We start from the raw sequence: 21602 nt of genomic DNA on the forward strand, positions 1-21602 counted from the left end.
CCCAGATAGCACTGTGAATGGCATAATCATATTAAAAATGGTGGAAAATAAATGTAAAAAATTAATTTACCGCATTTTCTGGACTATAAGTCACACTTTTTTTCATAGTTTGCCTGTTTCTGTGACTTATAGTCAGGTGCAACTTATTTATCAAAAATGTATTTGACATGAACCAAGAGAAATGAATCAAGAGAAAACATTACCGTCTACAGCCGCGAGAGGGCGCTCTATGCTGCTCAAGGCTCCTGTAGCCTACCGCTGAGCAGCATAGAGCGGTAATGTTTTCTCTTGGTTCTTGGTTCTTAATAAATGCGACTTATAGTCCAGTGCGACTTATATATGTTTTTTTCCTCTTCATGACATATTTTTGGAATGATGCGACTTATACTCAGGTGCGACTTTATAGACCGAAAAATACGGTATAAGTTCTAGACTTTTTTTTTTTTGGCCAAATATGCATTATTCTGACAACTGCAATCTTTAATATCTAAAAGTATAATGATAAAGATATAGAAATAAACCAAGTAAAGATTTTATTTCCAAAACCTGACTGTTGCGCTCTAAAACTGAAGAAAACAGCTGTGAGTGAGTTCTCGTGAGCATCGGATGAGGTGGATTTTGTGAGAACATTACAATACTCTGAATCATTCTGCCACATGCGATTTTCTGATATCTAAGATTTGTGTCGTCCAACACGCGCTTATCCCTGCAGAGTTAGGGCATCGTTCCTCAAGTCCCTGCTCATTAACATAGATGCTTGTTCATTTATAATGTGAGGAGAAACACACTCAGGCCGTGAGCCGCAGCTTCAGTTCTCCACGTGTGGCTCTCGTAGCAGGGCGTATATCGCATGGCCCGAGGCCGATCTGTCTTAATGAGACAAGGTTTCCTGCAAAGAGTCTGTGTTTGCCTCCATGTCAACGGCCCAGTAGCTTGTCTCAACTCATTCCCGGAGACGGGACTCATGGGGAGTCGGAACTGCGCTGGATAACACGACTGTCATTTTCAAGCAAACAGATTAAAGTCACTGTGCTAGTGTCACTTGGATGTGGAAAAGGGCATTGCTGGAACTACAGGATGAGCTTTCCAACTGTGAATTCAGACCAACACACTACAAACACTACAACCAACTTGATCGGGGAGGTCAGCATTAATAAAATAAAACACATTATGTTTTAAAAATGTACAATATATTTACTAACAAATATAATATAAAACAATATATTTATGAATGATTTAATGAATATGTGTATGTGAATTTATTATGCATTGGGGTCTTATTCCATTATTTCATTACCGTATTTTCCTACTATAAGTCGCACCTGAGTATAAGTCGCATCAGTCCAAAAATACGTCATGATGAGGAAAAAAACATGTATAAGTCGCACTGGACTATAAGTCACATTTACTGTATTTAGAACCAAGCACCAAGAGAAAACATTACCATCTACAGCCGCGAGAGGGCGCTCTATGTTTTCAGTGTAGAAAACAGCCCTCTCGCGGCTGTAGACGGTAATGTTTTCTCTTGCTTCATTTGTCTAGGTTCATTTCTCTTGGTTCATGTAAAAATAAATTTTGATAAATAAGTTGCACCTGACTATAAGTCGCAAGACCAGCCAAACTAAAAAAAGTGTGACTTATAGTCCGGAAAATATGGTATAGTTAATCTCGCATTAGATACAATGAAGGGAGACATGAAAAACGGACATTGCGTTGTTTTCATATGTATTACTTTATCACAGAATATTGTTTTCGGCAGCACTTGTTTAGTTTAAAAATAGACATGCTTTCCATAGATATCTCTCTCATGTCTCTTCGTCTCTTCGAGTATTCACTGAGTTACAGGTGATTTTAATGAAGATCAGCGCAGAAAAAGTTGCACACTTACGAACATTTCACTCTTGCCGCGGTGACTGACTGCACGCACACACACACACACACACACACACACACATACACAGCACATACGCAGAATATCACAAGCACTTTGAGAAAAGTCGGCCACATATTTCTGTGAAGGGAAATGACAAGCAGCAGCTTCTAATTTGTTGTTAACATTGAAGTATATGGAGATAAAACAACGCAAGTATCGATAACCGTATCGTTTGTCCTGAAGCTTATCGGTACTCCGGTATCGACCCAATTACGTAGCGGTCCAAAAAAAAACACCGGTTCTCAGTACCCATCTCTACTAACTAGTCATTCAGACAACACACTAGCAAGTCAAATCTGAATACACACATCCCAAACACACACATACACAATTTCACGATGCAGTGTGGTGATAAATTGCCATTTCAAATCCAACGAGTGAGTCAAATCTGTTTGTGTTTGTATGTGCCTGTGATACAGCATAATCCTTTTACTTCTGAATTCTGTCACCAGCAAAAATCCGTCCCTAAAATACCCTCTGCTGCACACTGAATTTTACAGAGATTCCCTTCTCAAGTGATTGAGAAAACCACAGCCAACATGTTGGCACCAAGGAACCAGCTCTCCTTGATCAGATGAGATATTCAGGTCGGTTTTGGTGCCAATCAGGGCCAACGTCTTGCAAGTCTAAAAATATGGGCTCAGTCTTCAGTCTGTCTTGTTCCGCTGTGAAATATAGTGTTTTTAGGCAGCTGCTCATTGAGAAACAACACATTTCTGAAGCATGACTTCCCTTCTGAGTGTGACAGAGCAGCGCCACTGGCGTCTTCCCCGAAAACAGCTGCCGGCCTTAAACACCGCATGTCAAAGACTTTACTCCCTCATTGCAATCTCAAATCTGTATTTTTATGCTGATAAGACACTAGGAACAATATAAATCAGCTCAATGGCTCTGAAACAACCTTGAATTCCCCGACTTCTTGAAGTTTCGTTTCATCACTTTTGAAAAAGAATATGTTAATGATTCCAACCAATGAGTGCACCGCAATGACAGAAATTCTGAGTTTTCAATCATAAATGAAGCAGATACAGATTTACGGTCAGATATGTGTAATGACCTTTCAGATGAAATGAGAAATACTGTATGACCTAGAGAAAATCAGCTCTTATGAAAAAGGAATATAGAAGGTAGAATTGCATACTGCATTTTACTCTAATGAGTCCTTCTCTGCCAGACTTTATTTTTGTGCTGTAGATTAAATGGATGTGAACTAATGATAAAATGTAGCATCGCTCATTTGTCAATGGATATAACAGCACTGATTCTCCTTTAATATAACTGAGCACTTTTTTGAGTATAAGCTTATATTCTATTAAATCCAAAGTTTTCACACAAAAAAAGCTTTGCACAAATGTTAATCTAAATCAATAATGGAAAAACACTAAGCAGTACATTTCGCAAAATATACAAAATCTTTCAAAAACAGATTTCTGGTGACATAATTCATAACAAACAAAGAAACAAATGAATGAATACTATGAATGACAATAATTCATATGTTTTATAAATATAAATATACATTTTTAAATAAAATAATGAATATTAATAATAATAATATTAATAATAATAATAATAATATATTTCTGGTGCCTTTTTTTCTTTGGATTGGGTTGACTTGTCTGAACAACCACAGTATGTTTTTTTTAATGTGATGTGTAGAAGTGGGTTTTTCTGACATAAATAAATAAATAAACAAGTCAAAACAAAGAAATATATTTAATAAAAAAATAAAAATAAAAATTGGTGACTATCTGCATAAAATAATAATAATAATAATAATAATAATAATAATAATAATAATAATAATAAAATCAGAATTATTGTCTGTCTAAAAGTAATAAGTACAGATTATTTTACAGAAAGTTTAGAAAACAAAGCAATATATGAGTTCTGTTGATGGATATCTAGTTTACATCTAAATATCTTTCAAAGATTTCCTTCCACTATCCAGATTTTCTAGAGATTTTCCGGTGTACTAGTGCACCATCTCACTCAGAAAAAAAAATCTGTAAAACTAGCCAATCAAACAGCTGATTTTCTTCTAGCTATTGCCATTTTGAGTGTAATATGGACAAAGATGGTCAGTTAACGGACCGAAGCTGAGACAATTTCCCAACTGGACAACAGCCAAACAAACCCAAATGAGCCCAAATTGGTCAAATGAAGCCGTATGAAACATCAGGAGGCACAGACTGTCCAAAGTTTTTATAAAGCATTCCACGCTCAGCATTATTTGACAGGAACATGTTCCATCTCAAAAAACATCCATGAGCACAAAGAAGGACCCTCCGGACCTATGTTATCACAGACCGGAGCCACCCTCATGCTGCTGCTGCTGCTAACCTTGCCCACTGCACTTAAGCACAACACAGCTGTATTAAGAGAGAAAGCCTTGCTGGTGTGTGCTGACCCATGAAGGATCTGCGCTTCTTTAAAGGGATTTAGCAGCAGGAAACAGAACTAAAACCACCAGGGAATCCAAGTTCTCTGTCAACCAGATCTTCGATCTAAATTGCCCTGATGTGTTAATTTGGTCAACAAGGTGAAACGTGTTAGTGAATAAATCAGCCAACCATCAAAGTCAAGAGAACCCAACTGTTTTTAGCTAATTAAGAAAGTGAAGGGAATTCATTGAGCTGGAAAAAGATAACCACCAAAGTCATACGCTGCCATTCAATGTTTGGGGTTTTTTGGGGATTGTGATTGATACTGCAGCAAATGACTGAAAAAAAAAATATTCTGTATCAGTTTTTGTCTCTCTAATGCACATATCAAAAATTATTATTCTAGAACAGATCTGATTCCTTTCATTTAACATGCCGTTTCTGATGTTTCTACTCAATTTTATGCATTTTCAAATTGGTAAGTAATTAAATTCAAGGCGATCTGAAAAGTGGAGTTATTGAGTTTGCAAGCAATTTGATTTACTTAAAAATGTAATGTTACTGAGATCTTTTTTTTTTTTTTTTTTTAGATGATCTGCTTCTTCATTTACTGAACTATAGGAAGTAATATGTATAAACAAACAAATAAATAAAATATTTAGACGAGGACCTGAAATACCAATGCAATATTGCAACAAATATATATTTGTATCAGAAGACTACAGAAAACCCCTGCTAACAAAAAGAGCTTAAATCTGTCTTAGGTGGTTTGCTGGTCTTAGCTGGACTCCATACTTGTTTGGCTGGTCTTACCTGATGGTTTTTAGCAGTTTTGTCCAGATTTATTAGTTCGGTCAGGCTGGAAGACCGGCAAGACCAACTTAAACCAGCTTAGACCAACACATCATCTTAAAGTGCCCCTATTATGGATTTTTTTAAATGACCTTTCATGCAGTGTGTAACATAGTTCTAATTTAATGAAAACAACCTGTAAAGTTTTAACAGTTTTAAGATTTAATCTGAAAGTGCACCGTGTATACAGTTATTGTCTCTAAAAATAAATTGTCGACTCTGAATCATTTAAAAGTGCAGTTTTTAAAACGAATCCCAATCTGTTTCATGTTTATGTCAACAGGAAACATTAGCATATTGCCCGCCCACTTGTTCCAGGCCCAGACCTGGAAAAACTCAGGAGTTGTTGAGCAAATAAGGTAAAAAAAAAAAGCATATTATAAGAAAATGAAAGTGTTTATTGACCTTGCATGCATGTCAACCTGCATGTGAACCTGTTGTTGGGGACTCCCAAAACCAAAATTTGAACCTTTCATTACCCATAATAGTGGCACTTTAAGTTGTTGTTGTTGTTTATCAGCAGGGAAGACTATAAAAATAAACATTTGCAAGCACTGATATGAATAAGCCTTCATTTACAGAGAAATAAACCATTTTGATTGCAGTATTATGTAAGCGGAGCCTAGTTTTCACGACAGGAGAGCCAAATCTGCTTCAACGCCACTGATTTAACTGTGCTTTAAGCAGTTACATTTAAAAAATGCATGCAAGTCTAATGTAATTGTCTCTTTTGCATCTTATGAGACAACTGCTAGTTGCATCGATGTGGAAAGTAAACTGCACTCGTTTTATAGAGCTCATAAAAAAAAAATAAAAAAAAAAAAAATGATCTTAGAAAGCCAATCTAAATCTAGATTAAAAGCTTCATTAAATGTGAAAATTGCTCAGGGAATATGCAACATCTGTTTCTGGACTAACAGAGTCTCGACCAAGGTTATCTTGTACAAACAATGATTTACAGCCTTGAAAACCACCAAGAATTCACAGCAGGAGACTCTATCAGGAACTGGCATAAAAGTTTGCAAGAGGTAGGTCTGCTTATGTGACAGTTGTTTCAGGACTGAATCCACGACCTTGGAGATGCTTTTACACCGCTGGTTATTACGCAGGAGATTTTAACAATGTCTCGTCAGCACTTTTGTGGTCAATTTTCTTGCCGGCATCAAACGCAAATCCCTGGAAAAGATATATTGGGCATGTTCATTAGTCGCAAACGCACAAGCCGCGAGAAGCGCTTACCTTTCGGATGACTCGGGTCTGTGAACTCGTACTTCCCCATTCCGACTGTACGGAGCATTTGAAGCCTGTTCGGACTTTCCTGATTGGCTGAGGCCAGCTGAGTGGTCGCCTGCCCGTTCGTTAGCGGCAGCGCGGCGGAAGGCAAAGCGGGTGGCTGTATGAGCGCATGTGTCATGTGACCGTTTCCCACCACGCTCTGAGGGGCAGGGTGAACTACCTGTCCGGCCGTCGTTAGGGGTGAAGGGGTGATTGGAGGTTGGCTGGTGGCATAGGGTGACTGGTTCTGTAGGTTTAGGACCAGGCTGCCTGGCGGTTGGGAAGAGAGGGGAGGAAGTTGGAAGTGGGCAGACATGAGTGGATGGTGTGGTGGGATGGCCGCCTGGATGGCCGGGGTTACACCGATGATTGGAGACTGGACGGACACTCCTTGGCTGTAGGCGGGCGGCTGAGGCATCCCATATGAATGGGCCAGTAGGCTGGGCTGACTGGCTGCCACCACTGGAGGCACCCATGGGGGCCCTGAGGAGCACGAAAAACCAAGTCAAGGACAACCAACATCACATTTTTTTTTTTTTTCCTCACAACAATATTTAGCAGCACACCTGCACTGATAATAACAAAACATTTTCTTGAGCAGCAAATCAGCACAATAAAATATTTCCGACAGATCATCAGACACTGAAGACTGGGGTAAAGATGCTGAAAATTCAGCTTTGCATCAAAGGAATGGATTACATTTGAAAATATATTGCAATTCAAAACAGTAATTTTAAATTGTAACATTCCACAATATTACTGTTTCTTCTGTATTTGTGATCAAATAAATGCAGCCTCGGTGAGCATAAATACCAACCCCTAACTTTTGAAGAGTAGTCTATTAATAAAACAAATGTGGTCAATTTTGATATATTTTTGACTTTAACCCATTAGTCACCACCAACCATGTTTTTAAGTAATCAGCAGGTAAAGTCACAGCAGTTAACTATTTGCTATTGCTATTCAGAGGTACAGTAGAAGCTATTAGCAGACACTGACATTTAAACCGCATCTGACTGTAGAAAAGAAATGAGTCATAATATTTTTTCTCCATTTGTCAAGAAGAGAGCAGAGTTAAAGTACAGATGGTCTCATAATGTGATATCAATTCTTCAGAGGCACATGTAGGTCTAATTCTTCTCAGATTTTCTCATTTTCCAGCTGTGACCTGGTAGTGCTTGAGTCAACCCAGAACAAGGGTTTGGTTCTTGATGTGGGATTTACTCATAACAACTGCATTTTCCACTGTGACAAGGGCATCCAATGGAAAATATTTATTTCTTTATGCATTATTCATCTTTTGAGGGTCACATCAGAGTCATTCAGCAATGAAGTAATGCACCAAGGTTAAAACACATACACAAGAAGCAAAAACATGCTCTTACTGTTTATATTCATCTCTTCACAATCACTATAATTGCAAAGGCAGACAGAGTTATGATAGCAGATCCTATGGGTGCTTACACACCAGAGAAAACCTCCTCTGACAGAGGATTTGATTTACAGTGGATATAGAAAAGAATCAACCCCCTTTATATCTGTGATTCAGTTTTATATATATATATATATATATATATCTTGGTGTTATATCTTTCACTTGGATGTTGCACTGAGTAAAAACAGCTGGATAAAACAAAAACCATATCCGTCTTTATTTCAGGCTGCAAAGCAACAAAATGTGATTATTTGAAGGGGTGATTATTTTCTATACCCACTGTTCATGAAGGTGTAAAAGATGCATGTTGCATCTGTGTTTCCTATCATCGTTTGGTACAAACTTCAGAGCTGCTTTTTCCTTGCAGAAGATCTGCAAGTGTGCAACAGAGGAATTTTAAAGGATTTTATAAGGTCTTTGTGAGTTATAAGTGGGTAAAAATACCACATGTATACATAAAACAAGCAAATTCAGTCCAGCACAAAGCATTGTTCTAGATTTTTGGTAAGTTCAGAAGAAAATATACGTCACAAAAGCTGTTCAGGTTGTGGCTGTATCCTTATGCCTATGTTTGGTATCTTTAGGTTGGGCGTTAAAGAAACAATCCACTTTTTTAAAAATAGGCTCATTTTCCAACTCCCCTAGAGTAAAACAGTTGAGTTTTACTGTTTTCGGATCCATTCAGCCGATCTACATTTCTGGCGGTAACTCATTAAGCTTAGCTAAGGCTAAGCCTAGAAAAATCGCAACTTTACATTTTCCTTCGGTCTTTGTACCCGATGTAGCAACATAACACTCAAGTTTTAAATAGGAACAATATCGAAACTCTATGGTAATTTTTGAGTCAGATGTTAACGGTATAATCAGATTCAATGATCTATGCTAAGTTAAGCTACAAGAGATCGGCTGAAAGGATTTGAAAATGGTAAAACTCAACTGTTTAACTCTGGGGAGTTGGAAAATGAGCCCATTTTCAGAAAAAGTGGAGTGCTCCTTTAAAGATTTGATTCTGAACCCTAAGTGAACTTCATCCTTGTGGCGTTCCAAAACTAATTTTCTTCTGCAAAATAGAAGATATTTTGAAGAACGTTGGGGCCCAAACAAACATGGACCCCATTGGCATTCATTGTATGGTCAAAAACCACTGACAAATTCTTCAAAATATCTCTTTTGTGTTCTACAGAGAGCATCTATGGCTTTGGAATGACTTAATGATGAGTAAATAATGACACAATTTAGATTTTTAACTATACTTTTCAGTCTCAGATTGATTCTTTTTAAGCATGAGGTCACAGGATGGAAACTAGATTGCTACGGTTTACCGTACAGTTTACCCACAATGCAACATGGCAGATTTATCTCATGAATATGTGCTCTTGTGGCCCAATGCCCTTCCTGCTGTGCTGCAAAAATAGCTCCTCAACAATGATGGTCCATAACACAAAATACACCAGGCGGGGAAAAGATTAAAAAACATTAATCATTACACTGGCCTTCACCGCACTTTAGTCTGAAGAGACAGAAATATACTAGCGGGAATAGATTCACCGCAGCCTGAATGATGTGCGTGCATAATTCAGAACAAACTAAAGGATAGCTGCACTCAATTTCAACTGCCACGGACACGCTAACAAAAGAAAGTCCAATATTTCCTAGTCTATTAGACACAAAAGTGCTATTAACCAAAAATGTAATTCCCAGAGCATTTGAGCGTTTTCTGCAGATTTGTGCACCGCAATCAAGTCTTTTGATGAAAAATCTATCATTAGATTATTAAAGAAATAAATAAATAAGAATGAAACTCAATTATAGCCCTTGCTTCAGTGCTGAAAAGCTAATGAAATTAGCAGTATGGATCCTAGCGCTGATTGCTCATATAATTACAATGTGCAGGGGATAAAATAGTTGTTTCATAAGAGTCCTTAGTCCTTTCCGAAAAGTCTAGATCTCTTTTTTTCTCAAGTTAAATCAGCCACTAATTACTGCAAGGTTTTTTTTTTTTATTAATTTAAATTAAAGTGCAAATCAGCATCATGCGAGAGTCAATTGTTTGTGAAAGTTTGGGAAAAAGTTTTTCCGAAATGACTTCCTCACTGCACACTGCTAACCGTCATGATTAATTAATGCCCGCAGAGTCGTTATGTTGCTTTTTTGTCTCTGAGCTAATGGGACGCAGATCTGGGCTCCAGATATGTCATATTACACCGAGTGCTGTCGAATGAGGGGAAGTTGAGTGACATCTCACTTTGTGTTTCTGAGGAAGGTGCTGGAAGCGTGTCTCTGTAGAGCGAAACACAATGCTAACGCTCCCTCCCTCTGTGAGACTTCGGTTCCTGCTTAAACGCATCAGCGGGGGGCCCCTGTGGAGGCCCCAGGGGGCTTGAGAGAAGCCCGTACAAAACACAACTGTCCTCCTCAACAGCGATGTCCAATTGCGCACGTATAATCACTCAGGAGAGGCTAGTCAGGCCAGCAGTCTGTCTTTATTAACAGATCATTCAGGAAGCGTCAGTGTAAAGTGCATTACTGTAGTCGACCCCTCATTATGCCTCCATTTTTTGTGTTTGATGCTACACCATGATGAATTCCAAAACTCAAGACGAACGAGCCCATGTAAGCTCATTTGAGCAGGGAAACGTCATAACTAGGTGCACGTCTCTATGGTCATTTCATGAATCTGAGACCTGTTTAATCCTGGATTGGTCAAGAGCACATTCCATTCCATTTAAAGACACATCTCTTCCACAATCTGCAACCAAAAACTAAGACATGATTATGATGTGGTTTAATGATTAGTCGCTTGGGATAATAAGTGTATAAAATATACAATATAAATATAAATACAGAGTTGTCCACATTGAAGTTTTTTATTTTTAAAATTATTTATTTATCTGAAATAATAATAATAATAATAATTATTATTATTATTATTATTGTTGTTGATGTTTTTTTGACAGTTGTACAAAAGTTTCCACAAAATTTTTTTTTATATTATTGAAAGTAGTTTTATGCATGTCGTATTATTTATTGTATTGAATATCTTCAATAATAATGATAATTATAAAGACTTTTTTAATCTTCACTATATATATATATATATATATATATATATATATATATATATATATATATATATATATATATATATATATATATATATATATATATATATATATGTATTTTTTTTTTTTTTTTTTTTAGGTATGTTTCACAATATTGTTATTGTAAAAATAAAAAAAAAATAAAAAGTTCTCAATTGTCTTTTTTAATGTAAGTATTATTATGAGGGAAAATATCTTATTTCTATTTATTTCATTTTATAGTGTGATGTTGACCGTTAACTGGTTGAGTAAAATCAAATCTATTTGTTTTAAAACACTGTTTATGATTTAATTCATTCATATAGCTGCAGCCTGCATCCAAATTTACTTTCAAAAGAGGAATACAACATTGTAAGCTCATCCAAAGGAAACCTACTGTTTCCTGTCTGTTGTCCTCATCTGTAATGAGGAACAGATGAAGAGGGAGGTTGATGTACCTGTGGTGTCGCTCTCTCTGTGCTGCTTGGTGGGAGGCTCGTCGGTCTCCCACGGGGTGGACTGGTTGATGGGGGTCTGGCCCCATCTCACTCCAGGAGCCAACAGGAGACTCGGAGTCTGCGTCTCACCGGGAGAAAGACCCGCCGCCTGCAAAGACACAATACATATGATTGAGATCAGACTATAGCACACAAAACAGCTCATATGAACAGCTTCTATCAGTGGGAATTTTCACCCAATCACAAAAAACAAAAGAATGGACATGTGAAGCCACCTTAAAACACAACAACACAAAAAGAAAATGCTAAATAAATTAGAAAAAGCAGAGCAATTTACTGCAGCTTCCAAAATGGGTTCATAAACCCTGGATTTAATGGCTCATTTTACGAGGTTACAAATTAAATTTTACTTTATACCAATTCCAGATTCGGATTACTTTCTATTTACAATAACAAAGTAATATTCTACCCTATAATATAAATTTCAATAACAGTAATTAAAATATGTAAATTACACTTATGTGTGTTTATGTCAGGTTTCCTGCTTTTAGAACTGCTTCCTGTTTTTGTGATTTCCTCTGCGTTTTCTGCACGGCTGGAATTATGAGGCTCTAATTACACATTGTGAGGGAGTCCGGCTCTTATAATCAGTATTTCTCAAGTTCTTAGAAGTACTCATGTTATATACTAGGATTGGATTCATTATTTAGCAGAAGAGTGTCGTGGAGACAGTTACTAAATGCCTTCACTAAAGTTCCTTCATATACAGTGTACCATAAAATGAGATTTAAACCCAGCCCAAAAAGATTAGAAAGATTCAATGGCTTCATCAAACAGCGTAATTGCGGAATGTTTTTATATTTGAATCAACTTCAGGAGGTCTAATTAAATGTTTTACAAGTCATTTTTGCAACCCTGTTAAAAACATTTGGGACAGTTTAAAAATGTCATTTTCCAAAGTCAATTCATAAGCTATAACTAAATCAATATATGAAATCGATGCACGTTTAATTATTTTTCAAACAATTCACAATTAATCTTAAATAGCCAATTCATAAAATAAATAAAATAAAATTGATGCACAATTTACTCCAAATTAAGCTGTCATTTTCTAGCTATTCACATTTTACCTTACACAGTTAATTCATAAAATACAAAATATAAAACACAACTGAAATAAAATAAGATAATGATAAAACAAATAAATAAAAAATAAAAATTACGTTGTTGTTTTCAAGCAATTACACAAGCATATTCACCCTAAATGCTTGGATAACAATATTAATAATCAAACTTTAGTGCACAATGAAAAACAAGGAATTTGTGTTTTTAATAAAGCACCGAGGCACTGAAGTGTACTGTATTCACAGAAAGCGCCAGCTAAATAAGACTGAACGAAGCTGCTCAAAAAAAGCCTGTAAAATAAACAAGAAAAAAAGGGAACGACATTCAGACTCAGATTAATAAGAGCAAAGGAAGTTGCTTCACTTGCTTTTCTTTGCTCAACTTTTATTGAGTTGAGATTCGGAGTCAAACAGTGGTGTGATCCAGACAGATGAGTGAAGCGGGTTTCAGAGAGACGAGTTAACCCTGCATCGCAACCTCACCCTGCTCCCAAAACCCCTGAGTTAATGGAAAAGACCTCGTCATCAAGCCTCTGCTCCGGCCTGCGAGTTTTCCTCTGTTCCATTATCCTCCCTGACCTGCGCTTTACTTCATCAATTTACCCATCATGCATCTCGGTCACCTCGGCCCAAAGCCAATTTGTTGTGAGGTTACGCTGCACGTTGACATCATCAACAAACGAAACATCTCATCATGACTGGTGTGTGTGCAGATGCAAAGGAGCGACCTCCAGACGGTAAGTGTCCACAAACCGAGGGAGCGTGTGCTTTCAGCTTAACAGCTGCTGTAAAAACTTTTGGAGTTTGATCATTACATTTCAAAACCACACAAATTCTTGAGTTCTGGAACAAAATAAGCCACAGAACTGGAAAAACTAAGTTTTTTATATATGAAGGAATCAGGGTTATAATAGCTAACCAAAACTGAAACTACAATTGAAAAAGTTTCTACTTCAAAGAAGATAATATAGTCGCCAAGGCATCTTTTCTAGTTTTAATTTAGTTTTACTTGATGTATTAAAATAACTAAAAATAATAAGTAACAAAATCTACATGATGTATTTAAGCAAATAAAAACTACAAAAAAAAAAAGGCAATTGACACACAACGGAATTATTAAAAATTAAAATACATTTTGGTTTGTATGATGTCGATATCATGGTTGATATAAACAAATATATAATACATACATAATTACTTTCATAAATCAATCAATCAATCAATACAAAGGACATAATTAACCAGTTACAACCGTTTAAATTAATAAAATTATATTTTACATTTTTTATTATTTTTAAAATCTAAAAATAGCTGGTATTTAATTAGACGTCCCGAGGTTAACTCAAATATAAAAAAGTTTAGGCATTTAGCAATGTCTCCTCTGGTTTTCTTGCTCCTATGCTAAAAACAAACAAACAAATAAATCTGCACCTAATTTGCCACATTGAATTTAATAAAATAAAACAAATAAATAATGAAAACTATATTATTATAATTTTTAAATAATAAAATAAAAACGCTGGAAAGCAAGATAACACCATATGGCATAGCTCTGGTATCTTTAAACCACAAATTTGGCAGAAGCATGTAGAGACGCACTAACTCTAAGCAATAACCCAAAACTCTTCAAAAACTCCCAGTGGAGAGATCCAGGAAGATAAAAAAGAACCTATTAAACTTTCTGTCCCTCCAGACTTTTGAAGCCCACCTACCTCAACTTTGTCCTAGTTCACAAAACCACAAAAAAAAAAAAAAAAACTGAAGACATAAAAAGGCCGGAGACTAAACAATGCTGTTGCTGTCCAGCATGTCTTGAGACAGGATTGATTTATGCCTTAAATTGACCGATAGTTACCTTGTTTCATGATAGCAACACGCTGCTCGAAACGTAGCCTAATATTTCTCTGTCACCTCTCGCTTTTTCTTTGTTTGTTTTTTGCCCTGTTCATCCTATGCATTTCCTGTGACCATCTCTCACGAAATGTTAAATCTTCATCGGGCTTAGATTTTTATAAGAACGATTGTATCAAAACACAATATTGCATATCAAATTTTCCCACAATCCTGGTGAGAAACACATAAAATGCACGTTTCGGACTTTTTACGGCATCTGCTGACATCAGTGACGACAGACACTGTAAAACGTGGTAAGACTTGAGCATAGCCAAGCATTCACTATTTTCTCGCTGTTTTAATTCATCTCTGGTTCTACCAGGCCCTGCGTCCCTGGCGGTCCATTATCGCTGTGTGGCAGATGGCTTCCCTGACTCAACAGAAAACAGCCTGGGATAGTGTGTGTGTGTGTGTGTGCACGCACATGTGTCCTGTGCAAAACCAAGCAACCAAAAATAAATGAATAAATAAATGAATGTGCTCATGCTCTTCAGCACAAAGAAGTTGAACGTTTGGAGTCGGCTGTGGCCTGGGATCTTTCTGCAGTGAGCATCCAGTTACAGGGAGGACTGTCTTGCTATTCCACGGGGAGTGAAGGACACAGTGAGCACACGACACACTCATGATGCAAGACAAACAACACAGACCCAGCTCACTAAACAGTTCAATGCATGCTATTCCACTGCAAAAACCTCTCAGTCACTATTCACTATTCACCTACCAATAGAGATTAGAATGCTTGAATATTAATAATAAACACATACTGTAGGTACGTAGAAATGAATGCATGAATTATTGAGTTAATTAATTCATTAAGATAATAATAAATAAATAAATAAATACATTTATTACTTAATAATAAATTTTAATTTAATGAATTAAAAATATAATTAGCAGTTTTTAGTGAATAAATAATTCTGAATAAACACAGTACCATAGGAATAAATGAATGAATTGACAAATTGACAGATAAATAAATTACTTGTGATTTAATAAATTATAAATATATTTAGTAGTTTTAAGTGAATAAATAACCTCCCAGTCCCCACCAAATATTAATTAATCTTATTTATTTATAAGGGTTGTTCTGTAAAAATAAAATAAAACTAAACAAAATTAAATTAAATTAAATAATAAAATAAAAATATATTTGAACCCTCCAATTCATTGCTATAGGAAGTTCTGTAAAGCTTGTCTGAGTTTGCAACAGAAACCACAGGGAAAGGACTTTAGTGACGGGTCAATTCATTCTCAGTGAAGTCATATGCAAGCAAAGATGCTCTCAGATAAAAATGAACGCTATACAAATCATTTTTCATCAGGCTAATGGTGTAACATCACTCAAGAGTTTCCTCCATTAAACATATTCACTGCTGCGCATTACAAAGACCACAACTTCTACAATGTAATCTCTTAAATGTCATTTTTAATACATGAGTAGGTCGCCTGACTGTATGGCACTTATAACAGGTCAATCGGTCTACCATTTGAATAATGTAATCACTATGATTTTCCTCATTCAGTGCACAAATGAGGTTCGGGGGACGCATTCTACTCTGGAAGGAGCCAGATTGGTCCGAAACGATTCCAACAGGACGTTATCTGAGAGCGCTGCAGCCAAGCATGGAGCTGAGGTAAATATCACCATGGTTACCCGCTTCCTGTACAGCACGGCAGTGAACGAGCTCTCTCTCTCTAGCAGGCCAGCGTGCATACAGTAATCCTGCACCCTTCAGACCGCTCTACATACAGTACGCTTAGCTGAAAGACACATGCATTCATTTGTCAAACAAAACCAGAAAATACTAGAAAAGCAATGGTGTAGTTTACAGTATAATTGAGGAAATTCACCACTGCAAGCTGATCATGTTTTCACATCACAACAAAGAGCTTCTATTTGAGTTTGAAGGAATAAAGGAACGAAACAATGTACACTATTTCATCTCAAACCCAGTATCTTATTCACTAACAACCAGTGGAGGATCAGAAATCTTGGATAATAATAAATATAAAAGGTATAAAGAAACAAACAGCAATGTATATATGTATATATATAGACACACACACACACACACACACACACACACACGTATGTATATATTATAAATATAAGTAAATACTGAAATATTCTTCAAATGATATCTTTCAGTCAGGTCATAGTAACAATTCTTTAAAAAAAGATTATTCGTAAACTATGCACACACACACACACAAACACACACACCGAGTAAGGAAAATAAAGGTTATTCTTTGAAAAAGTTTAATCTATTTAAATAAATGTGCCAATGCTCTTACAGTGAATGTTACTGAAACATTGCACTAATGTTACCGCAATCACTCTCAAAATAGTCCCCCCCCCCTTTTAAACAGCTATGATAAGCATTTGCATCATTTATGATTTGCAGTCATTCTAATATATAATTTTAATCACATTATTTAATATGAATAGATATGGGTAACAGCTTTGCTATATATTACAGCCAACATAATCATTTTCGATCTACTTTCTACTATGTCCAGTTCATTGCTGTGGGATGTTGTTGAAAGCTTGTTTGAGTGGTAAAACTCAGAGTCAAATAATATTTAAAAAATTAAAATAAATAATAATAAAAAAAAAAACGTTTTAGTTTGAGCATGCGTGGTGCATAGTTTCCAGCATAATTGACGAAACTGGCCATTGCAAGCCTATCATGTTCTCACATCACAACAAAGAGCTTCTTTTAGTGTTCAATGGAATAATGAAAGCAATTCAATATCCTCTTCACAAACCCCCTGATTCTGTGCGTCCTGCAAAGCTCTCGTGTTACGGCGAGGCTCTCCACGCATGCCAGCCGACATGAAGAATACTTTTTTTCAGATAAACAGAGGGGCTGTGGAGATCCTTCCACTCCACCGTCCTGTCCACCGCACCAAAGCACACCACACATCAACGGCAGGAGGACGGCAGACAATGGCCCTTTGTCCAGCGGGGGGCCTGAGGGCTTCTTTACGCCTCTATTGTTCTACTGCCTTGGGTAACCTAAGGACTCTTGATCAAACGAAAGCCAGGATGAATAGCAACGTCGAGCACTTGAAGAACCCTTAAGTTTATCCGCAAGCAGAGCTACTGTTTGTTTTAAAGGGCAGTGAGCACAATGAGCTACCTGACAGCATCTACCCTACAATCATTCTCTAACAGAGCCTGACATTAATCAGCATAGTCACGTTCACTTGTCAAGCTTATTCTGACAAAATCTTATTCTATCAAATCTTCATATAAAGCACATGAACTGTATTTTTTCATATTTATTGTTGGGTAAAAGTACGGTCACATTCAGGAAATCTAGATGAAATTTTGTTGGGGAAACGGTCCGTTTTCCATTCTCAGTAGTGTAGTGATGTATAAAGCACTGCTCACACAGAAGATGGTCAGCGTGGAAAATTCATGTGACCAACTTTAATGAGAACAAAATATGCATGGGAAACCCCCCATCGCAGGGATTCCTACTGATAGAAATAGAAATAACCCACAAAATGTCAAAGAAACTGTACAGCTAACCACAAACATGTTCATTACTTGAAATAAAACAATTAACCAAAATAAAATTGATAATTCCCTGAGCTAGTTGGCTAGGCAATACTTCTTAATTTAATTTATTTAAACTTAAACTGAAACAAAAAAAGAAGAAAAAAGTGACATAAAATTATAATTGTTTACAATTTCTGTTATAAATATTTTTTTAATTATAATTTATTTGTAAATTATACAACTTATATAGACATTTAAAAATGAATAAAAAACAAACAACAATAAAATTATATTTTTTGTTTACTAAAATTATAATGAAAAGGGAATATATTATTTTTATTTATTTTATTTATATATATATTAGTGGTGAGCCGTTATCGGCGTTAACGTGAGACTCTTATCGGGCGATAAAAAAAATATCGTCGTTAATCTATTCTCAAAGTTGGGTTGGGAGCTGGATCTATACTAAGCAAGCTATGATGACTTTCACCTTGATATTTTAGCACGGATGTATACCTAGCCGAATTGCACTGTAGGGGGCGAGAACCATAGACGAAGGCGAGAACGAGTCTTCGAACCTGTGTGTATGCCTAGAGGGATTTTTTTTTTAAGAAGCTTCCGAATGGAAACCTTGACAAGACTCAGACGCCTGTTTCACACATAACGTTACTCCGTCTGCAGTGCGTATGCAGTCCGTGTGCGTTTCGTATGAGGTGCTTAAGCAGCACGGACTAGATGTGCTTTCACACAGGACTCGTTTGCAGTCCGCTACTCGGTACGTAAACGATCACTGCACTGCTGCAGACACAACGCTCCTGAAACACACTGACGTGAACGCTGGAATCTGTTAACATGGTTGCGTAAAAAAAATATGAAACGCATACACACTGCAGATGGATTATGTGGGAAAAAGGCATTTGCACCTTGTGCAATTTGGAATTAGTTTACAGTTTTCTCAAGCACTTTGTGATGCATTTTGGAAACAGGAGATGAGCCCCTGGTCTAATGCACCAACTGGCTTATTTTATTTGGGTACATATAAATATAATATAATAGGCCTTTATTTCTAATTCCATCTGTTTGAGAAGTAATTGTTTTAAATAACCCGTTTTAAATTAAAAGCGATACCATTCCAGTGGACAGAGATCATAACATTAGCACAGAATCAGTTCAGAATCAATCACCAAAAGAATCAGTTCAGTTCAGATGCTCTGTGTGTCAGTCTGCTTCACGTTGAATCATGCATGCGCAGTATCATCAGCTCCTCGGTTCTCGAATCGGACGCGTCCGACAGAAACGGTTCTTGGTTGTACTGTACTGGTGATCCGAAAACCGATGCAACCGGTTCTTGACTCGAGAACGAGAAACGCTCCGGCTGTGGGCATGTACTTTCGTTATCTGGCTCAGCTGCACAAATTTTCCCCGGCCTTTATTTAAGACCAGCCTTTATTTGTCCGTGTTGACCACGCCCCTGCCACTATAAGAGGCCCGGCGTTTATTTGACTACGGTATATACACACAAACATACACACATGCTGTGTATATAAAATACTAAATATAAATATGTATGTATTGTATAATATATAAATATATATATATAAAAATAAAGTTCTTACATAGAGAGATCTGTCATTTGGCATTTTACAGGCTCAAAAAACACGGCCATGAACCAAAGCTGGCAGCATTCAGGTCATGTACGTCTAGGGCTGCCTGGTACCTGCCATGGAGACGAATGGGAATGCTAATGGATCGCTCTCTCCAGGAATATAACAACCCTTGGCCAGGACGCCATCTAAACATGTTATGCATACAGCGTGTTAATATCTGTTGATCTCCTGCAGTCCGTCTCTCTCCCATATATGACTCCTCATTCACAGCAGACCATGAAAGGAGTGATTATTCCTGGGAAACAGAGAGAGCTGGAGGAGAGGTGGGCCGGTCCACAGAGAGGTGGACGAGAGACTCAGTTGGGACCGGCAGGACCAGGCATGCAGGAAACATCTGCTCCTGCTGGCATGAACATGCTGTTTGAGAACATGTTATATGACTGACATGTAGGAATGCAGAGAGAGAGAGAGAGTGTGTGTGTGTGTGTACCAGAGCCGAGAAGAGAAGGAGAGGGAGGTAGAGAGAGAAAAAAAACACTTGAGTGAATTAAAGTGTGATTTAGACAGAAAGAGGGTGCCAGGTCAGCAGCAGGGCAGTAATAAAATGTTAATCACTCTCATTCTTACCAGTATAAGTTAGTTGACATTAGAACATTAAAAAGCTGCTCTACACTCCGTTACCAGCACTGTTGCATCATCTCCCATCACAACCAAATACAAAAGCCTTCCTGCACATTTACAACATACAAAAAATGTATCGGCTAATAATCAGTATTGGCCAATAAAAACAATTATCTGCACTAGCTGATTGTTTAAAAACAGCTGATGGTCAGAGTTGATTATATACAGTAATAGAACATGGACGAAAAGTTGATAACACAGGATCTTCTCAATAAGCATTTCAACAAAAGAAAAACATTAAAAAAAGAAGCTTGTGAATATGTCGCTTAACGTTGCATTTACCGCAGAAACCTTATCCAGTGTTCACAGTTAATTAGTTAGCTATAAAAAACACCAGATGGAGCTTATTTACTGTTAATTATATATGACTATTTGAATATCATGAAGACAACTCATGAGTTACATATGCAATGGAGTTATATATAAATAAAATGAGTTTGATTGTTGTCAAAAAATCTTTGAATATAATAGAATTACAGCATAAGTTGGGAGATATTTTTTTCTCCTTAAGAAAACTAAACTATTGGTGTAGTTATCGGCAAATATAATTCAGAATAATCAATATCGGCTAACAAATTTAGTATCGGTGCTTCCCAAACCTTTTCATTTACTGTAAAATGTTACTGTGAGTGTATAAACTTACTACCACAATGCTTGGATGTGTTCTGTGTGGTTACCAGGGTGTTGCTAAGGTGTTTGAGTGGTTACGAGTACATTGCTATGTGGTTGTTACAATGTTTTTAATGTTTGCTAGGATGTTTTCATACATGCAACTTTTAAAAACAAATTGATAAAACTGATTTGGTCCTGTTTCAGTTCAAGTAGCGTCTTTGTGATGTTCTCACAGTCCAAGTCATTTCAAGCGAATGTCAGTGTACATAAAAAATTCAATCAAAATCTAAAATTCAATAACACCACCTGTTCACTGTTTCTGTCTGCCACAAACAATACTCTCCACTAATTCCTGACTGCAGGGATCACGCAGAAATGGGGAATATGCTGCTGGCAAACCCGAACCGGAGGCCAAATGGGTTTTTCAATTTTATTTCATTTTCCTTTTCCAACATGTAGCGGCCAACGAGAATATGGTGGCACAGTCGGGGGCAGCGGAGAGAGAGAAAGACAGTAGAAAGCTCTATCCATCATCAGGCGTCATCACATCATCTCCTTTGACATGCTATTTTCACTTGGCCTGAGACTGGCAGCTCTGATTCACAGAACATAACTACCATTTTGACACAAAGAGCTACAGAAAAGCATCTCATTGAATCCCCTTTTCATTGTTTTTCTCTTTTCTTAACCCACACCACAGTACACATGGTACACAAGTCAAAATGTCCGTGCAATTTGCTCTGGGCAAGACCTTTTAAAG

The 21602-nt window shown here is 36.9% G+C and overlaps 1 protein-coding gene across 2 annotated transcripts in view; it reads right to left on the bottom strand.

Annotated features, from left to right (window-relative positions):
• Positions 1-21602, bottom strand: part of LOC113092589 (kelch-like protein 29) — a 247263-nt gene that overhangs the window by 111947 nt on the left and 113714 nt on the right. For both annotated transcript variants that reach the window (XM_026258237.1, XM_026258238.1), the window contains 2 exons: positions 11418-11565; positions 6409-6927 (listed from right to left, as the gene is read on the bottom strand). In XM_026258237.1, the coding sequence (XP_026114022.1) occupies positions 6409-6927; positions 11418-11565 (667 nt within the window). The remainder of the gene's footprint in view (positions 1-6408; positions 6928-11417; positions 11566-21602) is intronic.

The sequence above is a fragment of the Carassius auratus genome, unplaced genomic scaffold (assembly GCF_003368295.1).
Source record: "Carassius auratus strain Wakin unplaced genomic scaffold, ASM336829v1 scaf_tig00214657, whole genome shotgun sequence".
In the NCBI taxonomy this organism is placed as follows: Eukaryota; Metazoa; Chordata; class Actinopteri; order Cypriniformes; family Cyprinidae; genus Carassius; species Carassius auratus.